The sequence below is a fragment of the Emydura macquarii genome, unplaced genomic scaffold, assembly GCF_026122565.2.
Source record: "Emydura macquarii macquarii isolate MOO-44397 ecotype Brisbane River unplaced genomic scaffold, CSIRO-AGI_Emac_v2 contig_2531, whole genome shotgun sequence".
NCBI lineage: Eukaryota > Metazoa > Chordata > Testudines > Chelidae > Emydura > Emydura macquarii.
Genome location: NW_027132668.1, coordinates 7,650,948 through 7,672,348, shown reverse-complemented (window position 1 = coordinate 7,672,348; position 21,401 = coordinate 7,650,948). Strand labels below are relative to the sequence as shown.

Here is a 21,401-nt window from a genome sequence, read left to right as displayed (position 1 = left end):
TGTAGCTGAAATACTGTGATCTTAGCACTAATGTGTTTTCCATTTAAATCATATTTTAATGCTTACTGTCATTCTTATTTTTTTTTTTTTGGTTTAATTTTCCCGTTTCCTTTCTTTCACTTCACACATTTTGACTTTTTTTGTATTATTGTAGGAAATCTTTTAAACTTATTTTTTCCTCTGTAATCCACGCTGTCATCTATAACCTTTTACAGATTTTTCTCATCTTATTCTCAATTTTCTAACCTTAATTTATTCCTTTTCCTTACCCCCACTATATTTTCCCTTTTGGTATCTTTGTTTTAATTCTATTAGTTTCTACTTAATTTTTCACTCCTCATTAAACTCTCCATTCCTCATCTTCCCTCTTTTTCCTCTGTTCACTCTCACTACTTTCTTCCCTTTCCCACCCTTGTGTTCCCCTCTCTACTACTTACCTCTTCTCCCCCGCCATTTTGCTCCAGGTTCCTGTTGGGTATTTCCTAAGATAATGAAACTGGCTTATCTAGCATGATCTCTTTCTACTGTTCATTATTACAGTACGAAAGAGTTCTAAATTATTCTCTTAAATTTTTTTCCTTTGGTATGCACCTATAATTCTGAAAAAATGATTTAAAAAATCTAAAGTTCCTCGGTAAAACTTACTACAGATTTTACTTAAAATTGGCAAAACTAATTTAAAGAGAGAAAGGTGGGTGAGGTAACGTCTTTTATTGGACCAAATTCAGCTGGTGAGAGAAACAAGCTTTCAAACTTACACAGAGCTTGAAAGCTTGTCTCTCTCACCAACAGAAGTTGGTCCAATAAAAGATATTACCTCACCCACCTTGTCTCACTAATATCCTGGGACCAACATGGCTACAACATCACTGCATACAAAACTAATTTGACATGGGTATGTTCCCCCTACATGTAGGTGAAAATTAAACTAAGTGTAAAGTAAACATCACTTACATTCTGGTTATTGGAAGACTACCTCTCAACTACTTCATTACATGAATTTTATATTAGATCCAAATTTCCTTCTATCTCACAGAAACATAGTGTTGTCTCCCTGTGTAATTAAACTGCTATCATATATTTTGAAACTAAGGTGAATGAAACACTGTATACTTGTTAAAGAACCCCACATCATTTCAAGCTTCCACCACTATTTTCTATTTATCTTGCATTGAGTTTTATTACATATTTTGGTTATGTTGTAGGGGGGAGAGGCTCAAAAGTATTTTCTGAAGCCTCCAGGTATACAGTATGTGTTCCTAATTAAAGGGTAAATTTATGCTACCAAATCTTCATGAAAATGACAGATGACAAAAAACTGGGCGAGTTTAAGTGCTTTGTGGCAAGACCAAAGATCCACTCAAGAAAAACAAAAGGCCCACGGCATTAAGAACATTGACAGTAAAAGGCTAATAGACAAGATATTGCAGCAGCAATTTCAAATTGAACTGAAGAACAGATTTCAGATGCTACAGGAGTTAGATAAACCATAAGAAGTCAACATCGATCTGTCAAGGTCTCTGCTGTAATACAATATAACCTGAACAACTGCAGCTGATTTTCAGACAAAATAACCTAAAATCTGGATAAGTAAGGTTATGTGGAACTGTGTGAAAGAAAGGAAATAAGTCAAAGCAAACATAAACACCTCCTGAAAAAGGAGCAGCAAAAAAAATCTATTTTAAAAAAAAGAAAGAGGACAGAGCCGCGAAAAGCAGTGTGAGGAAGATAAGAGGAAGTATGTGGATAATATTACTAGTGGATAATATAAAGAGGTGGTGATAAAACACTTTCTTATTGGCTCAACAAGATTCTAACTGGCAAATTTACACTAGCAGGAGAACTTGTCAAAGATAAACAAGGAAAAAAATAACAGAAAAAGAACAAAAACAAGTGGCAGATAATTTTCAAGAGGTGCTAAACAGATCAAGAGCACAAAAAACTGACAAAGAAATTAAACACCCAGAACTAGATATTGTAACATCTCACATTTCAATGTGAAAGACACAATAAAGAAAGCGAGGCAAGATGGGTGAGGCAATATCTTTTATTAGACCAATTTCTGTTGATAAAAGAGACAAGCATACAGAGTTTCTTTTTCACCAACAGAAGTTGGTCCAGTAAAAGATATTACCTCACTCACTTTATTTTTCTGATATTCTAGGACTAACACTGCTACAACAACAATGCAAACAAGTATTAAAAAAGCTAAAGCTTGGGAAAGCTGGGGGTGAAGACCAAGTCACCAGGGAAATGTTGAAAGCTTGAGATGAGTCCTCTGATAAAAATCACCAAATTTGTCCTCAAAGTATGGGACCAAGAAAAGCCTCCAGAACAATGGGAAATGGCATTATAGTCAAATTACCGAGGAAAGGTGACCTACGCAATTGCAGCAACTGGTTACACTCCTTTCAATGATCGGCAAAGTCTTCTGCAGTATTGCCTTAAATAGACCAAGGAAAGTGTTTGAAGTGAAGCTAAGGGAGGAGCAGGCTGGTTTTTTACCCAGAATATTGTCAATCAGATTTTCACTTTCAGAATAATCGTTGAAAAGAGCATCAAATGGCTTAAACCACTCAAACTTCATGATTTCAAGAATGTATTTGACAGCCTCCATCACAATTCACTCTTGAATAACTTGAAGTATTGTGGTATGCCAATAAAAATGATCATCATTAAGGCTTTCTATCAAGGTGCAGCTTGCACAGTTTAAATGTAGGCTTGAGCGAATGGTTCACCATAGACACAGATGTCAAACGAGCTCTTCTAAGTGGCAGCTCAACCAATGTGCACATAAATACCAAAGGAATGTCCCCCATTTCAAAAACTGTTCAGTTATGAAAAAACAAATCTAATGAGAGCCCTAGCAGCTCCCAACTCAAGCACTATGTTAGAAGGCAAAGAAATAAAAGAAGTGAGTCAACATACATACCTTCAGAGTAACAGGTAAGCCAGTGGTGATATCCAGAAGGAAGTAATGTCACACACTGGCAATGTGGTAGATATATTCACCAGCTTTAACCATATTTGGTCACTCAGAATCTAAAACATAAAGACCACAAGAATCTTCAAGTCCAATTATTTTTTGTCTTAACATATGGATATGAAAGCCAGAAATCCACAAAATGTGCACACGGATGTTTTATGCCTTTAATAATAAATGCCTCAGGATTACCTAATACTAGGTATTAAATTGAATTAATTTATAACGAATGCTGAGATTTTTTTCAAGGTTGAAAAACCCCTTGTCTCTAAAGTTATCCAGAAGAGGAGATGGAAATATCTGGGATGTGTTAAGAATGAAGACAGACCATCGGCCATGGCAAGTATGCTTTTGGACAGCTGGAGGAACACAAACGAGATTGACAGAATCCCTCTGAACGCTCCTCAGTGAGGGGAAAAATTATGAGTCACCAACATTGAGGACATACAAATTGTGGCTCAGGATAGATGGGTGGCAGAATCGAGTTTGTGCCCTACGCGACATCTGATGGTGAGGGAAGGAGTCTGATTTAGCAATGAAAAATTCCATGAAACATTGATTTCCCCTCACCCTGCAATTTGACTATAAAACACATTTTAGCAGTAGTTCTTTTTTCAGTTTAGACATAAATTCTTATTTTAATCTGTGATGTTTTTTCTTTTAGTGTTCTTCATTATGTTAATTATGCTGGAACACACACTCTGAACAGGAAATCATTTGTTTAATTTTATTTGTTTAGTTCATTTGTAACTTTCTTTGTTTTTTAGGCTGTCGAAAACCTCTGTTCGTACAAACTATCGCCTACATTGTACAAACAGCTCTGGCAAGTCTGTGAAGATCATGTGAAAGCACAAATCCTTCAGTTCAGAGAATATCCTTTTCTTGTGCACAGAAATACAGTCCCATGTTGCTTTTTAAACTATTATTCTTTAAGGTCACACAACTACAGTTAATAAATTAAATGTATAGATATTCTATAATATCTGCATTGAATAATTTCTGTGGACCAATAAAATATCAGTAGCATTTTTATTGTCATGGTAAGGGTGCAATGAGTAATTTTATATCTGGTCTGGAAAATGTTCATGACTCTCAGCAAAGCTTTGTTTACCCCTAAAGTAACAGCTATTACATAGGGATGGGAGTGGTTGCAGGGGGGAATGTTGTACAGCAGTCCTGGTTTCGAGGTAGGGTATTTGATATTTTTACCTTCCAATCTCTCTAAATACCAGTTAGGTCTTGTCTACACTACAAAGGTAGGTTGATGTAAGCTGCTTTTCATTAACCTTGATGTGCATGTGTCTACACTTATATTTGTTTTCCACCAGTGTAAGCATCCCGTTACTGCGATATCGTAGCACCACCTCCCCAAGCGGTGTTGAGCCTGGGTCAATGTTCTGAGGTTAATGCAGCACGAGTGTAGCCACTGAGTTACCTATGTCAGCCCTAACAGTCCTCCAGGAGCTGTGTCCCACAATGCCTAATACTGACCACTGTGGTCACAGTTGTGAACTCTACTGCCTAGGGGTCACAAAGACCAGAAGTCCTCTCCTTCTGCTCTTTAAAGCCCTGTACATTTTTGAAATGCCTGCTCCTGATTATCTAGCTTGGCAAGCACACCTAGTAGCTCTACATTGTTGTGTGTAACTGTCCAGTCGACCATGCCAGCTACACGCTTCAGATGCACTCTGGGTTGGAATAGAGAAGAGGTGTAGGATTTCATTCTCGTGTGGGGAGAAGAGGCTATGCATGCATGGCTATGGACCAGCTGTAGAAATGTGGACATTTATGAGCAGACTGCATGGAGGATGCAGGAGAAGGGGTTATGATCAGGATCAGCAGCAGTGCTGTATGAAAGCGAAGAAACTGCAGCAGGCATATTTGAAGATTAGGAAGGCCAACAGTTGATCCAGTGTCGAGCAGACTTGCCATTTTTACAAAGAGCTGCATGCTATAGCTGGTGGAGACACTACCATCACCCTGCACACCAATGTGGATACCTAGGAGGAGCCTGAGTTACATACCCCAGCTGTGAATAGTCAGGAGGAGGAAGAGAGACATGCAACCGGGGGTTGAGGGAGTCCAGCTATGCCATGAGCCAGTACCTGTTTGAGAATCCACCAAGTCCAGCCAGTCCCTGATGCGGGGAATGAACCTTGGGTAAGTGTGTAAATGTATTTCCCATTCAATGATGTACTGATGGTGCCCCCAACTTAACAAGACACAGCCATCGATTTTTCATTAATTTACTCGTACTAGAAGAGGTAGCATTATGACAAAGAGAGAGAGAGTTGTCTGCTTTTCATTCCTCTGTATAGTAAGGTGGGGAGGAGGGTCATGAAGAGAATTTGTTTATGTACACAGGAATATTCCTTAAATCATCCAGAGAGATCTTGATGAAATTTTCATGGAGGTACTCTGCAGTCCCCTCCCACAGATTTCTAGGGATGATGGTCTTATTTCTTCCTCTGCGGTAGGATACTTTCCCATGCCAGTTGGCAATAACTTTGGCAGGCACCATTGCAATAAACAAGCTAGCAGCATGTGGGCCTGCATGACTTGAGGATGCTAGCAATGGCTGTGCTCTCTAGGCCTTTGTCATGCTCACAAATGAGATAAAAGCTAAAATTACCACAGTCTGTAGAAAATGGTGCCAGCATTCAGAGCCAGTGCCCTATACTCAGAGTTTCATGCAACCGAGCAATTCCCTCTTCCTTTCCCTCACCTCTGTGATTGTACTCACCATAGCTGGTGCTGGGAATGGTGCTGTGCACAAGCACTCTGAAACAGAAGTGTCGATAAGCGTGTCTTGTTTAAAACTTTAGGGGGAGCAAGGCAGGGAGTTCTGCATCTTAACTTGCGCTTTCCCTTGTGACTATTCTGACAGTGGTACTCTGTGTATTTTATCTGTAGCTGCTGCCATTGCAGCCTGGAGGAGTTCCCTCTCCACACTTGCAGAATGCCTGAGTCAGGTAAGAATAAAAAAAGCGGACCGGAGAGGATATGTTCAATGAGATCAAGCCAGTGTTGCATCAGACCGTGAGCAAAGGATTTAAGGGGTCACTAGTGCTGGCAGGAGACAGGCCCAGGAGTCCCACCAGGAAAAGGAAAGGGAGATGCACCAGGACATAATGGGGCTTTTTTGGCAGCAAACATAGATGCAACAGACTCTTATGGACCTACAGGTTCAACAATTATGCCTTTGCAGTCTCTGGAGAGCTCTATTACAGCAACTCTCTACATCCTCCTTCAACTTTCTTTATGCCATCAGAGGCTGTATCTCTTCTCCTACCACTCCGTCCCATGGGACATTAAAAACAACCATAGCTTCACTGATTGTGAAAGCCACAGTTGCTGTATGTTTAGCTAAAATGGACATGAATGTTCTTTCCTCTTAGGTTCTTCTCTGTTATCTTACTAAGTTTTTAATGTATTTGGTTTTAAATTGCACAGATTTTTCTTTGCATTCGTTTTGTTAATGAATAAAATTCTAATCTTTTGGAAAATAATTTATCTTTATTAGTTCACATCATATGCTACAGAGTGCCTAGTGGTACTAAAAGCATCAACTTATTTGTTATTGCACAGTGTGACACAAATCATATGATCAGTGACACAGTGTAATAATCATAAATGTAAAGCAAGCACCACAAAATTAATAGGTGCATAGACAGTGTTATGTTCATAGGTGTATGCCAAGCACTACACAATTCCTAACAGGCCCCCAAAACAAGGCCAGGTGGAGCATAGTACACCCCAAAGCATTACTGTGGCAAACTGTTAAAATGGCTTTCAATGCCTTCCTGAGCCATATAGCTCCACACTGAGCTCTTTTGATAGCACTTCCGTCTGGGTGTTCAAACTCAGCAGACAGCCACTCCTCCTCTACCCCGGCAGCAGCTTTCCCCTCCTTTACTTCACCGATATCATGCAGGACAGAGCAGGCAGCTATAGCTATTGGGTTGTTTTTTTCACTGAGTTCCAATTTTATGAGTAAACAATGCCAGTGTCCTTTCAGTCTTCCAAAAGCACAACTGTCATTTGGCACCCACTGAGCCAGTAGTTGAATCTTCCCTTGGTGCAGTCAGGGTTGCCAGTGTATGGCTTCATGAGCAAGGGTTAGGCTATGTCCCCCAGAATCACTGTTGGTTTTTCAACATCACCAGTGGTAATCTGCCAGTTGGGAAAGATAGTGCCTACTTATAACTTTCTGAATAGTCCTATGTTCTTAAAGATGTGAGTGTCATGCACCTATCCTGACCAGCCAACATTGATGTCAGTGAAGTGTCCCTGGTGATCCACCAATGCTTGCATAACCATAGAAAAGTAGCCCTTTCTGTTGATGTACTCTGTGGCAAGATGATCTGGTGCCAAAATACGGATAGGTAGGCCGTCTGTTGGTCCATCCCAGTTTGGGAAGCCCCATTGCTGCAAATCCATCCACTATGTCCTGCATGTTGCTGAGTCACAATCCTGCGTAGCAGGACACGATTAATGGCCCTGCACGCTTGTATGACAATGTCCCCCACAGTGAATGTGCCAAGTCCAAAGTGATTAACCACTGACCAGTAGTGATCCTGTGTCATAAGTGTCCACAATGTGATTGCCACTCGCTTCTCCACTGTCAGTACAGCTGTCCTTCTGGTATCCCTGCACTGGAGGGATGGCGCAAGCTTGGCTCACAGATCCAGGAATGTGGCTTTGTGCATCTGAAAGTTTCGCAGCCACTGCTCGTCATTTCAAGTCTGCATTATGATACGATCTTACCAATCAGTGCTCATTTCTTGAGCCCAGAAGTGGTGCTCCACCATCTGCAGCTGCTTTCTGAACACCATCAACAACCTTAAATTGGTTCTTGCTGTGATGCACAGCAATTCGTCCTCCCATGAAATTGTCATGTTCCCTGGTGATTCAGTTCTCTTGTGGCTTTGCAAATACCGGAGGATCGTGTGTCCTGTGCCTGAAATGCTTATGACAGTAGTTCAGAGTGGTGCAGGCTCCATGCTTTTGTCAGAGATGGTGGATAGTGAGAAAGACCATGTGCGTTTGTTGGATTTTTACAGAAGGCTCAAAAGTTATGGAATATAGATGATCATATAGGTTGGAGAGAGTAACATGCTGGGAAGTTGACCCCTTGCTTTCAGTCAACGCAGTGCGACTCATTTCTCTCCCACTATGCATTGCCAAAAATTCCCAGAATACAGTGTGCTGGATGATGGCAGGTTGCAAACTGGGTTACCTACCCATGGTGCACCTCACTGTGCATCAACACAAGCACTCCTAGTGAGTACGTGCAGCACCGACACAAAGAGCCACGTATGCATCTGTACAAGCAATATACTAACTGTGGCAACTTTATGCAGACGTAAATTGCATCGGCACAACTTTTTAATGTAGATGTGGCCTTAGGCTCTATGCAAGTGAAGTGTCTTTGACCTATCAATAATAAAGCCTACCATTCAACCTGTGTAATTTTAAAATGGTATGTTCAGTGGGTGGTGGAAGATCTTGTAGAGGAGTCTAAAGCTGTTCTTCTAGAGCAGGTTGTTGTTGTTGTTTTTTTTTGTAAATACCTGACACTTAACAAAATCTAGTGCATCCAGAGTAAAAGTATTTACTTTTCACAAATATTTTTATGCGACTTCAGTTATACAATAGTCTCTGATGAGGGATGAGTTGTTATTGTGAGGTGTCCATCAGAAGGAGAGAAGGAAGTTACTCCAATGTTCTCTCTTCACTTTGGTGGTGGAATTTTAACAAAGCCTGTAGAGAGCCTCCTCTGGTACATTACTGCCAGCATTTCAGCAAAAACTAGAAAAGGACGATGATAAGAATAAAATTACAACAAAACCACTGTATCCTCAATAGCTGACTTTTCAAATACATACCTATTCATGTGAATTGGTTATCACATGTTTTATCTCATTCAAATTTTGCTAGGAATATCTTGATTGCATGCCAGGCCTCAATCAACATAGTTTAGTGCTGTATTTAATATTTTTGCAGTAATCCTGCTGAAAGCAGGAACAATTTTTAAAAAAGACACCACTGTATGATATATTTGTTTCTAATGTTACATAAAATGAAAAAGGATTATGGACTCAAAAATCTGTGACCTATTATGTGTGGTACTCAGGATCACTTGTGTCTGCTGTGTACCTTGCTCACCTGATGATTCACATTTGATAGCCAAGCCTTTGCTACGTAAACTGTGGTCATTAATTTCTTGTGATCCAAATGTTTGTCCTACGTAGCTGTGAAGTTTATTTTAAATATTTAAAAGATAATCCAGCTAAAAGGTGAATTGCTGAATTACTCCAGAAACTTTAATTGTGAATTACTCCAGAAACTACTATTGGCAGAATGCAGAGTAGTTTTAAAAAAAATAAAATTCCTTGTGTTCTGTGAACAAGACCTTGATCTTTTTTGGTCAAAAACAATTTACCTTTAGTCAGAATTATATATAAGCCCCTTCTTTTTTAGACTCCCAGACTTCAAATGATTTTCCGAACTGAGTGCTGTTAAATTTAGGGTTTTCTCTGTCTGATGAAAAATGATTTTTAGAGATCTGAGATTGCTACATCTGTCAAATATACTCCTTTTCTGTTCCACCAACACAAGATTGTAGTCGTCATAATTTGGTTTAGGGAGACTTGCACTGATATTGTACGTGAAGGGAAAACTAGCCACACTTGGATTTCTTCATCAATGGTTTAATGGAACTCAAAAAGCTTGAATCAAAACTAGAGTCTGCTGTGGCGTGAAGTAGCCTCCACAGTAAATTCATGAAGATTTTATGAAGAATTCATGAAGATTTCATGAGATTTTAGGTGAACAGAGCCCTGTGTGGGTTTAGTGAGGATTATTTAAGCCCTTTAAAGATTTTTTTAAAAGAATCTGGCTGCTTTAACTATGTCTGATGTAAATTGGTTTAACAAACAAAATTGCTTTTTATACACTTCCTCCCAGCTCTCAATGGGAAGGAGAGTTGCTTTTTATATATGTGGGACTTCTTTTAACCTGTCAAAGATATGCATTGCATCCACCAGATGGAGTTGCTGGAGAGCAATGTAACTGAGAGCATATTTCCTGAATAACTCTCAAAGATAATCACTAGTACCTGGCCTCAAAAAGGTGTTGATGATCTAGTTTTCCTTAGCAGGTGCTGCACAGATTATCTGGACAGTCTTTTGTTTTTAAAGAAGGTAAATAAATGCTGGCAAGATCATTGCAGACAAATGGTAAGTTGACTGTTTATTCATAATATATATCCCTGAGACATCAAAGAAATCTGGTAAATTAAGGGTGGTGACATTGCAAAAATCAGAAGTGGAGAAGGAGTTCAAACAGCCCTTCCGCTATGACTGAAAAGGAATTTTCATAAAAATACCTCCCCCCCTCCCCCCCCCGGCCTGATTTTTTATTTATTCATTTATTTATATACAATATATACATTTTTTTCTGTAGGGAAAAATCTCACTTCACTCCAAACAGTAAAGGGGTCTAGACTTATCCTCCACTGGCAGTTTTCTTGCAGTGTACGTCCTGGTTGGTTGTAAGCAGCATTCAACCTATAAAATCAGAAGGGCACAAAATTTTTAACACTGAAAGAACAGAGAAAGCATTAAACTCACAAATATGGATAATTTCCCTCAAATCGGTTATATTTGCTGGCAAAAATGTAATAGAGGGCATCAGGGTGTTGATGGAAGAATCCCATGCACTGCTACAGACTGGGGACTGACTGGCTAGGCAGCAGTTCTGCAGAAAAGGACCTGGGGGTTACAGTGGACAAGAAGCTGGATATGAGTCAACAGTGTGCCCTTATTGCCAAGAATGCTAATGGCATATTGGGCTGCATTAGTAGGAGCATTGCTAGCAGATCAAGGGAAGTGATTATTCCCCTCTATTCAGCACTGGTGAAGCCTCATTTGGAGTATTGTGTCCAGTTTTGGGCCCCCCAGTACAGACAAGATGTGGACAAATTGGAAAGAGTCCAGCGGAGGGCAACGAAAATGATTAGGGGGCTGGAGCACAGGACTTATGAGAAGAGGCAGAGGGACCTAGGCTTGTTTAGTCTACAGAAGAGAAGAATGAGGGGGGATTTGATAGCAGCCTTTAATTACCTGAAAGGGGATTCCAGGGAAGATGGAACTAGGCTGGTACTAGTGGTAGTAGATGACAGAACTAGGAGTAATGGTCTCAAGTTGCAGTGGGGGAGGTCTAAGCTGGATATTAGGAAAAAACTTTTTCACTAGGAGGGTGGTGAAACACTGGAATAGGTTACTGAGGGAGGTGGTGAAATCGCCATCCTTAGAGATATTTAAGATGTGGCTTGACAAAGCCCTGGCTGGGATGGTTTAGTTGAGGTTAGTCCTGCTTTGAGCAGGGGGATGGACTAGATGACCTTCTGAGGTCCTTTTTAACCTTAATCTTCTATAATTCTATGATCACACACTAATAAAATATTCTTATTTCTTCATATCATTTGTAATGTTTAAAAGATAAGATGATGGCACCCTGGAGGGATGGAAGAGAGGCAGTTAGGAAGATTAAGGAACAAACTGGTTGGAAATTCCACTCCTGTCCCCAAAATGTTGCAGGAAAATTACCTTTCAAAGATTTTCATGAGAATTTTCTAAACCAAACAGAAGGATTTAATTTAGTTTTCACATGATATTCTGAAATGAGAATTTCATTTCAACTTAAAATGTCATTTTGCTTTAGTTTATGAAAACCTGAAAATGTTCGGATTTTCCTTTCCGTCCGCCTTCCCCCCCCCCCAATTTGGGGGTTTTCTCCTTTCTCTCTCTTTTTTTTTTTCCTTTAACTTTTTTCCACGGGTTTAAAAAAAAAAAGGCAGGGGGAAGAACCTCCCCCCCCCACACACAACTTGTTTACTGCTTTCCCTTTAGAAAACAGTAAGAAAGTGTTTCTATTGAACATAATTTTAAAAAAATTCCGATCAGAAAATTGAAAAAATATGTTAAAATTGGTACTTTCCTGTGAAAGGATATTTAGACTAAATCATATTTTCCAGTGGGAAATACGGTGGGAATATTCCCAGTGGGAAATAGTCAAAAAATTTTAACCACCCATGTAAGGAAGTGAAGAGTTTTAAACTTCAATCTCTCCCTCGAGAGTGCCATGTTGCAGTGTGTGGCATCTTTAGCCACTTCCACATGAGTTCTAGCATGAAATCTAATATGGGAAGTGGTCAGTTTTTCATATTTTATTTTTATAAAAGAAAGTTAAGATTGGCTGTTCGATGAGAAACTGTTGCTCAGCTAATGGAGGAGAGAGGGAAGGGGTCTAAATAACTTAAAGAATCTCTTCTCTTTTTAAGTAAGAGATAAGGAAAAATTAAGACAATAGATATATTCATATTAATAGTGAGAAGTATCCCCCTATTTTCTCATCATTTTACTGGGAACTGATTTTTATAGGCAAAGGATACGTTGTGTAACCCCCTTGCTCCCCATCATAAAACTGCTTTTAAAAAATACATTTTTAATGTCAAATTAACAGCATTACACCACTGCAAGGTGTGCATTTGAAGCATATTGATGCACTTCTTGGGTGGCTGAAGAGTAGAAATAGTGCAAAATATTATGCCATCTTAATAGCTCTTAAAATTGACTACAGGGCTTGGAATTATTTGGGATACATCTTACAATATAGTGTGTGCTTAGCCAGTATTAATATCAAGATCTACAATTGTAAAAAAACGTTTATTTTTATAAAAATAATCTGATTTAATACATGCAAAAAATCAGAATGTGTAATTAAGACGTCTTATAAGTCAATTAGCTAACACAAAATCTAATGTAAAATACAATCCTGTGTGCTTGCAAACAGAAAGGCAAATTAGTTCAAATAGTGTTTTATATTTGCAGATCATGATTAGAAGTATTTTCTTATTTTTGGATCGTACATATGTGCTTCAGAATTCAATGCTTCCATCTATATGGTAGGTATATGTGTTAGAACCCTGCTAACATAATTCTTGAACTTGTTTTTGTAAAGATTAAATATTACTTTTCCCCCTAATTTTTACATTTGGTTTATATAACACATAACATCTCTAATTTCTGTAAAATTCCCTGTAAACTTCTGGAGTTAAATAATGTGTGAGATCAGATTTTGTCTGGAAATAGTCTATAAATGAAGTTATATTTTTGAATTTATTATTTTTCAATATACAGGGATATGGGGCTAGAGCTTTTTAGAAAACACATTATTAGTGATAAACTAGTTCAAAACAAGACCATTGATGGAATCCTTCTGCTGATTGAACGGGAACGGAATGGTGAAGCTGTGGACAGAAGCTTGTTGCGAAGTCTGTTAAGCATGCTGTCTGATCTACAAGTAAGTATAGCAACCCTTACTAATAGCTGCCATACTTAAAGGCAGACACAAATTGTGGACCTTTCTAGTTCTTCTGCGTCCTAAAAGTGTAACTTTTTTCTAATTAACATGTATTTTGGAATTAAAACCATATTTACCATATTTTTAGGATCATAATTAAGTTTAGCAGCTGTTACATATAACTGTTCAGTGATTCTCTACAGCATAATTCATTTTCCATTAAAATTATATTGTAATTACTTATTCAGTAAAATAAGGCTAAGAGTATGTCAGTTATTTTTTCCCCCTAATACAAGTGGATAGATTGAAGTGTTAATTTAGTGGAATTTTTTTCAAAGAAAGTAAATTCCATCTTGTTGTAGGTTTCTAATATTACACTTAAAAATACTGTATCCACATTAACGTGTCTGTATCTTTGCTGGCTCTTTCTTGTATGCATCACATAAACACAGTATTGCTATAAGCGTATTAGGTATAAACTAATTTGGATGGCTTGACACACATTTATAAAGTAGCTTAAATAGGGATGCTCCTTTGGGTGATACAAGTAAGTGACTGTACTAGTTGCAACACCTGTGCCTGATGCTCCCTCTCCCGTCCCCCCCAAAAAACTGGGAAACCTTATTTTAATCCATACTAAAATCAGTAAAGAATAGAAGTCTAGTTACTGTATTTGATTTTTCTTTCAATAAAATGAGTTGCACTGTATTGAAATGCTACTTTGTTTTTCAGTGGGTCAACAGCAAATCTAAACTTATCAGTGCAAAAGTATTTGAGAACTTGTTATTACGATAGACAGAAAGTTATCTCCTTGAGACAGATGTGACTGTCCTGCTTATCGCTTACTCCTTCATTCCCTTTTCCTTTTGTCCTCTAAATGAGGCCATTTTGCGTTCCCTTTTTTTCCAGCTGTAGGAAATGACCAGCATTGGTCAGCAGAGGCTTGATATAATTCTTAAATCATGGACATGCAGTTCCCATACAGTATATGTCCACTGTAAATTGTTATAGATTAGGTCAGATCCTTCTCATGGAGCATGTATCCAGGTCTCAGGCCTGGTAGTGAGAAAATTGACTTTGCTTCCAGACCTGAGTCTCTAGCATGATGCAATGTTTTCCAGCTACTGGATTGATTTTAGATTTGTATTTTAAACAGTGTCATTCTATATTAAAATAATTGGCTTTTAATTGATTCAAAAGTAATTTTTCCTTCTAATCTTAACACAGATTAAATGTAGTAACAAAAATGTATACCATTGGCATATGTAAAAGAGTTTGGGTTTAGTTCAGATTCCAGTGGATATCACAAAACCCATCACCACATTCTGGTCTCGCTAAGAGATTAGCAAAACAGACTGGGGCATGAAGTCCAAGCATTCAATAATGGATGCAGTCAAAATGTAATTTAATGGATTTTCACTTAGATTGTACTTAAACAGGCATGAGTGACCAAATGGAATAGTAATTTTTGCACATTTTATTCAGGTAAACTTGAGCCTCCTGTCAGCGTTCCAGCCATTCAGTCTATTCTCTGTATGGTCAAACAAAGGTCGTGACCCTCCTTTCCATTTTCCAGGAAATTCTTTAGCTTGGGTGTCTTAGTTTAGTTTAGGTTCCTTGTTCACAAGGTGTTTAAACAAGACTGAGCTATTAGGGGAAGGGTAAATGGAAGATCAACAACTATTCCCTTTTCTTATGAGGCAGTGCAAACCCAATCTGGCTAAGTTTCTGCCTTTCATGCTAAGCCTCCTAACTATCATCCATAACTGTCTTTGGTATACCAGAAAAATAAATACATAATAATCCCTCTTTGAGTCAGTTACAGTGGGTAAAGACAGACTTCTGTCAATCATTCTTTAGATCAAGTAACGCTCAATGAATGTCCATGCTGAAAGGTGTTGGTCTGACTTGTGCATTCTCTTTCTCTGCTCTTGCCAGAGTTCTCCTCTTTATTAGCCCAGGTATTCATAGCTGCATCACCTTTTTCATGTCTGTCAAAGTTTTAAGAGGCTAGGATTTAACAATAGTTTATTTAATCTGCTCTGCTAACCAAAGCTAACAATCCCCCCTTTCTTGGTTCCATCCAATAATGTGTGCATTTAGTTACAAGTCACTCCTTTCATTTGGTTCAGACAGACACTTCTAGTTCTGCAGTCCTAGAACTTCTAGTTCTAGTAGCTTCAGCAACTTCCTGTGGTAGTGAGTTCCATGGTTTAATTGCACATTGTATCAAAAAGTATTTCCTTCCATGGGTTTTGAATTTCCCACTTTTTTAATTTCAGTGACGGCCCTCTTGGTCTTGTTATGAGACAGGGAGAACAGAAACTCCTGATCTGCTTTGTCTGAGCCATGAATTGTATATACTTTTTTTCTGTCCCCTCTACTAGTCTCCTTTCTAAAGTAAACACATCCGTCTTTTCAGTTTCTTTTAATATGATAGTGTTTCATTGCCCTTGACCATTCCTGTTACTCTTCTTTGAATCCCCACTAGTTCAGCAATAGACATTGAAGAGGGAAAGGATAGTCCAATTCATCTTCTACACCTCATTTATCTCAGTGGGCCGAAGAAATATGACACACCCCAGATTTCTTGGATGAAGATTATTTTGGAGACAGTGTTCCTGGCTAATCCAAGCATTTCACCATGGAGTTATCTGTTCTGTGTTGTGATTTCATTAATTTGGAACTATTGCATTTGCTGCAGGAATGCTAGCAGGAGGATCAAACTCAACAGGATTGGGGTCCCATAATTGTGTTATGTTGGCAACTGGTGCCTGTTTCTGTGATTTAAACAGAAGCCCATTGATTTAGAAAAGTCAGACACTGCATCCCTCATTTAACCACACTAACGGTGGTGTGGTGGTGGTGCAGTTGGTCATTCTGTACCTGTTATATGGATAAACCAAGAACTTCATTATCCAATAGTGTCAAGCTGGCACTTTTCTTGAGGACAAACCATTCGTGTTGTGGGATATTTTGTTTGTCTTTCATCTTGACAACTTAAAAAAAAAAAAAAGAAAAAAAGCCAGCCTTAAGCATGAGGTTAATAAATAACTAAATTAATAATTTCATTTCTTACATAGGTTTACAAGGAATCATTTGAACAGAAGTTTTTGGAAGAGACAAATTGTTTATATGCGGCAGAGGGCCAAAGGTTAATGCAAGAACGAGAGGTAATACACAGTGTTAATGAGCACTAGGAATTTTTTTACATTGCAAAAGTTTTAATGTGTAAGAAGACCTTAGCTATATTAAAATTAAACAAAAGACAGTGGGATCCAGTTCTGCCCTCAGGTACACATGTACAGCTCCATGTATTTCAGTGGGAGTTGTGTTGGTGTATCTGAGGGGAGAATTGAATCAAGTATGTTGAAATATCTTTCAGTCAGTGGCTTTCAACCTGTGGTCAGGGGACTGCAGACTATGTCTAATGGGTCTGTGACAGGTTGTCGTTACCATAGAGCAATGTTTTAAACCTGTGGTGTGAGAACCCCTGGGGATCTGCAGACTATGTCTAAAATTTCCAAAGGGGTTGTACCTAATCTGTAGATTATGTATTATATTGATTACTTAAGAATTTCCACTTATCACTTTAAGAGTCGACAGGTTCTTGTCCCAAAATCAGGCTCAATATTATTCAAATTATTATATAGTTGGGAACCCCGAAGTGCACAGTTGCAACACTCACACTATAAGGACTCTTCTATATTTACAAATAGTTCATTAATACATTTAGCATAGCCACAAACAATCCAACTCAGTCAGGTAGATAGAAATACTACAGAATGTATATCTGAACATCCACATACTCACATCATCCCTTGCAGAACAATTTGAAATGTGAGCATTGTCTTCCTCACCATTGTCTTTCCCCCAGCACCAATGGCCATTATTCTGGCACCTCCCAAGGACTACATCTCTTTCTCCTATTGCCCCTAGCCTGGGTGCAACTTTTATAATATGTTGCACTGACACCACTATGTCTAATGCATAATTAATAGGGGTTTCTCTCGTTTATTTGTATTTCCTCATCTTATTAATGTTGGAGTGTCCTTCTCCTATATGTTAGTATATCAATGATCTTAACTTATTATCCTATATGTCAATTTGTTGCCATGGCCCTCTCGTAGTTAAGTATCTGCAGATGTAGCTCATGTTCCTGTTGTTATCATATACCTCAGTTAATCACTGTGACACACTTGTGGTTGGACTCAAGTCCTGTGGTCAGAAATTCTCCTTAAAATTCCTCTCTGTTTTAGCTCCCCAATACTTGGGGTTTTCCGTTGGGCCATTTATGTGTGCCAAAGTTCATAGGTCTCAATGCTAACTAATTAAGCTAATGTCATAGGATACAGACATAGCTTCCTTGCGTTACTGCTGAATATAATAAAGTCAGAATATAATGAAAGGCAGTGAATATAATAAAGGCAAGGTAGCCCTATGAGCTACAGGGTCTGCACCTCTATTCAAAATTTTTTAGGAGTCTGCAAATGGAAAAAGGTTGAAAACCACTACTTTAAGTGCATGACTAGAAATGAGATAACTCAGTGAAATTCAGTCTACCTAAAATCATGCTGTTGGAGAGCACAATAATAAGAGCTGCAGAAGTATTGTCAACATTACTTCACCCAATAAATTGTAATGTGCATCCTTTAGTGTCATTCCAGTCTTTCTTAGATTAATACCTAATTAAGCAGTTTAGTATTGAAAAAGGCTTATTTACTCAATAGACTGTTGTTTTCTATTCTCTTGCGTTAAAGTGATACTGTCCAGTTGACAGGCCACAAATTGTACAACAAAAAAGTGTCCCTTGTTAATATAAATGTATTGGCCCTCCCAAATGAGGACTGTGAAAGTTAATTGACTCACCACAAATATTCTGAACGCAAGTGTCTACATGACACTGATGTAAATTGCCCTGTCTCTTAGAAATTAAGGATGGAATAATCCTATCTTGTCAGTACTCTGCTAAAGTATAGTTAAAATAATTGTCATGATAAAAAGGTTATGCATATGTTATACTCCCTTGTGTTCAATAATTAAACCATGGCATTCTTTTCTTTTGCTAGGTCCCGGAATATCTTCACCACGTTAACAAACGTTTAGAAGAAGAAGGAGACAGAGTGATTACATATTTAGACCATAGCACGCAGTAAGTACATCTTTTCTTCCATTTTCAGTGTAGGCCAAACCTGCTTGCTATCTCATTCATAAAGCAGTGTGATTATATGTGGTTCTAAGGAAGGCAGATTATATAAATAGTATCTAAATAAAACTTTGTTTTATAAAGGCTGTGTTCCTTGATTAAAATTAAAATACACTGTAAAAGAAAAAAAGTGGGAGAGAAAAACATCTGGAAAGATCTAGCAATATGAGTTGAGGTTTCTGAAATCTTTGCGTTATTACGTAATATATCATTTGGACTTTCAAAATAGGAGGTAAGGTTAACCATTCATGTGCCGATAATGACATTTAGCTCAAACTGCCTGAGGGAAGGGAAGGTGCTTTTGGCTAATGAAACTGAGTTATCACTCATGAGCTCAATTTAAAATACCAATCCACTTTTATTACCAGTGTTTTAGGCTATAAATGGCATTTGACTGTGTGTTACAATGGTGACTTTAATAAAGTATATCTGTTGTTTCTCATCACTTAAAATTATCTACCGCAATCTATACTGTAGTGTATATGTAATGCAAACAAAAATATTTTTAGATGGCTGTTGTATATTATAAAATTCTAACTTGGGTGCTGATCCTGCAAATACTTGTTAGCAAATTGTTGTATTTTACTCCACAATTAATCTCATTGAAGTCAATGGAACTACTCATATGTATGAATTTAAGAACGTGCATCAGTGTTTGCGGAATCATGGCTTTATAGTGCAGTTCAGATAAAAGCAGCCTGGAATCCTAGTGAGACTGATCTGCGTAGACTTATAGTGGGTCCTGGCTTCAGCCTCAGGTCAGGATGAAAGTCTGGGCCTGCTGAAGGTCAGGGAGCTCTATGAAGGCAAAATAAGAAAGCCTTGCATAAATCATCACTGATTTCCTTTGATCCATTTAAGAAGCAGCATTTGCAGGATCTGAAATTGGTCTCCTTTAGTGATCCTCATACCTCAGAGTTTACCACCCTTCCAGGTATGTGATAATATCCTGGGACCAGCAGGACTATAACAACATTGCATGTCAGGAATAATGTCAGGTTAATTTAAGCCCTTAAATTAGGTTTTGTCAAAACACATTTTATAAAATTTAAGAGCAATGCAGTCATTCTGTGATTTGTCATCTTACAATGTATTCAAATAAAGGCAGGATTAGGGTTTTTTGTTTTGTTTGGGAGGGTTTTTGTTGAAAAATTGAATATTTCTCTGCAACATTTGCAACCTATTACTAATACATAAAAGCCAGAAAGGGAAACTGACAGTCTTAGTCAAATATAGCAAGTAAGCACTCTGAATAAAGGTGGAAAGTAGAGATGAGCCTAGATTGCAAAATTCAGAACCAAATTTAAAATCTTCTTCCAGAGTTTGGTGGTCTGATATCAGGTTCTAGTTCAGCTTCTTTAACCATGAAACCTTAGTTCAGAAATTGGATTTGAATTTTGAACCACACTAATGTGGGTTGTTTGATTTTGAGGTTCCAGCTTAGAACCATCTCTTTTTCTATAAAAAGAAAAAGTAAAGAAGAATCTTTAAAACTGTACTAATTTTTAATATCTAAATTTAAGGTGTTATGAATAATAGTAAGAGCTTGTTTTTTAAAATAACATTTGATTCAGAATTTCCATTTCTTAATTGTATATATTTTTGCAGTATTTTATCTTGAGTTTAGCCCTGTCAGAATTTTTTGGTTTATGTAAAATACAGACTGCAAAATTAGAATAAACTGTACATTTTCAATCTTTTGTCATGTAATAATGGAAGTTATTCACACATGCATCCTGGTAAGAGAGTAATCACCTTAAACTGTGCAGTATTTCAAATGTGCTCTTTCTTGCTTTACACAGGAAACCACTAATTGCTTGTGTGGAAAAGCAACTACTAGGAGAACACTTAACAGCTATTTTGCAAAAAGGTATATCTTTCTTAGTTCTTGCAACTTACAATGAAGAACAGATTCTCATACTCGGCAATTATGGTAGACTGTACAATGTGATATATATTCTCTCTTTGCTCCTTTGGTGTGTCTCTGGAAATCTCAGATTTGTCCTGCAGTCTTCTTCAGAAGTCCTTGCTGAATGATCAGTGTCCAATGTCCTTTTGTATTTTAAAAGTTAACAGGAACAATAATGTCAATCTTTTTCTCTTTCACTGGGTTTCTGGGGTTGGTTGATGTTTCCTGATCCCGTAAATGTTTTGATCTAAAATACCTTCTCTGTTCTTGGCTTTGGGTGATCTTTAAATTTGGGTCTTCTGGCAACTTAACCTCATCCCTCTTTATTTCCTTCATTGTTGCAGAAAATGTTCCCCCCCACTTATTCCTTCTTTATCTTCCACAAAATACTTGGGATATCTCTCAGAACTTCTTACATTGGCTTCTTTTACTTCTCTGCCTAATCTGATGGAAAATTATCTAATTTGGTCTACTTTACCAGTCTGCTTATTTCACTAACTACATCACATTTCAATAACTTCCCCTTAGGACCTTTGAGTATTGCTGATGAAAGGTGAACAGTTTTCTGGTTATTATTTAACAGTGAGTTTATGCTGATACTTGTTAACGTAAGAAACATGGATCACCACTTCACCCCAGAAGAAACTCTCGCAGGATATATATATTTTTACTGCTCTAGAATTGGGGCAGTTGTGTTTAGTTTACTTACTGACCTTTTAAAAAGTTGTGTTAGATCTACCAATGAAAAGTGCTATATATGAGCTCGGTATAATTATTATTACTTCACAGCAAGCTCTCAGTAGTCAGCAGTTGTTAGGAAAATGCAAGTACTTTAGTTCAAATCATTTGTCTCGTTCAAACATATTTTACCACAAACTGCTTAAGCCTGTGTAAATATAGAGCTAGATCCATAAAAGGGACTTAGGCTCAGCTTT

The 21,401-nt window shown here is 37.9% G+C and overlaps 1 protein-coding gene across 1 annotated transcript in view; it reads left to right on the top strand.

Annotated features, from left to right (window-relative positions):
* The window catches only part of CUL4A (cullin 4A), an 84,075-nt gene that overhangs the window by 13,426 nt on the left and 49,248 nt on the right, over nucleotides 1-21,401 (top strand). Inside the window, exons 3-9 of the mRNA XM_067563659.1 lie at nucleotides 3,751-3,854; nucleotides 10,155-10,224; nucleotides 12,880-12,953; nucleotides 13,189-13,351; nucleotides 16,435-16,524; nucleotides 18,421-18,503; nucleotides 20,360-20,427. Coding sequence (XP_067419760.1) covers nucleotides 3,751-3,854; nucleotides 10,155-10,224; nucleotides 12,880-12,953; nucleotides 13,189-13,351; nucleotides 16,435-16,524; nucleotides 18,421-18,503; nucleotides 20,360-20,427 — 652 coding nt within the window. The remainder of the gene's footprint in view (nucleotides 1-3,750; nucleotides 3,855-10,154; nucleotides 10,225-12,879; nucleotides 12,954-13,188; nucleotides 13,352-16,434; nucleotides 16,525-18,420; nucleotides 18,504-20,359; nucleotides 20,428-21,401) is intronic.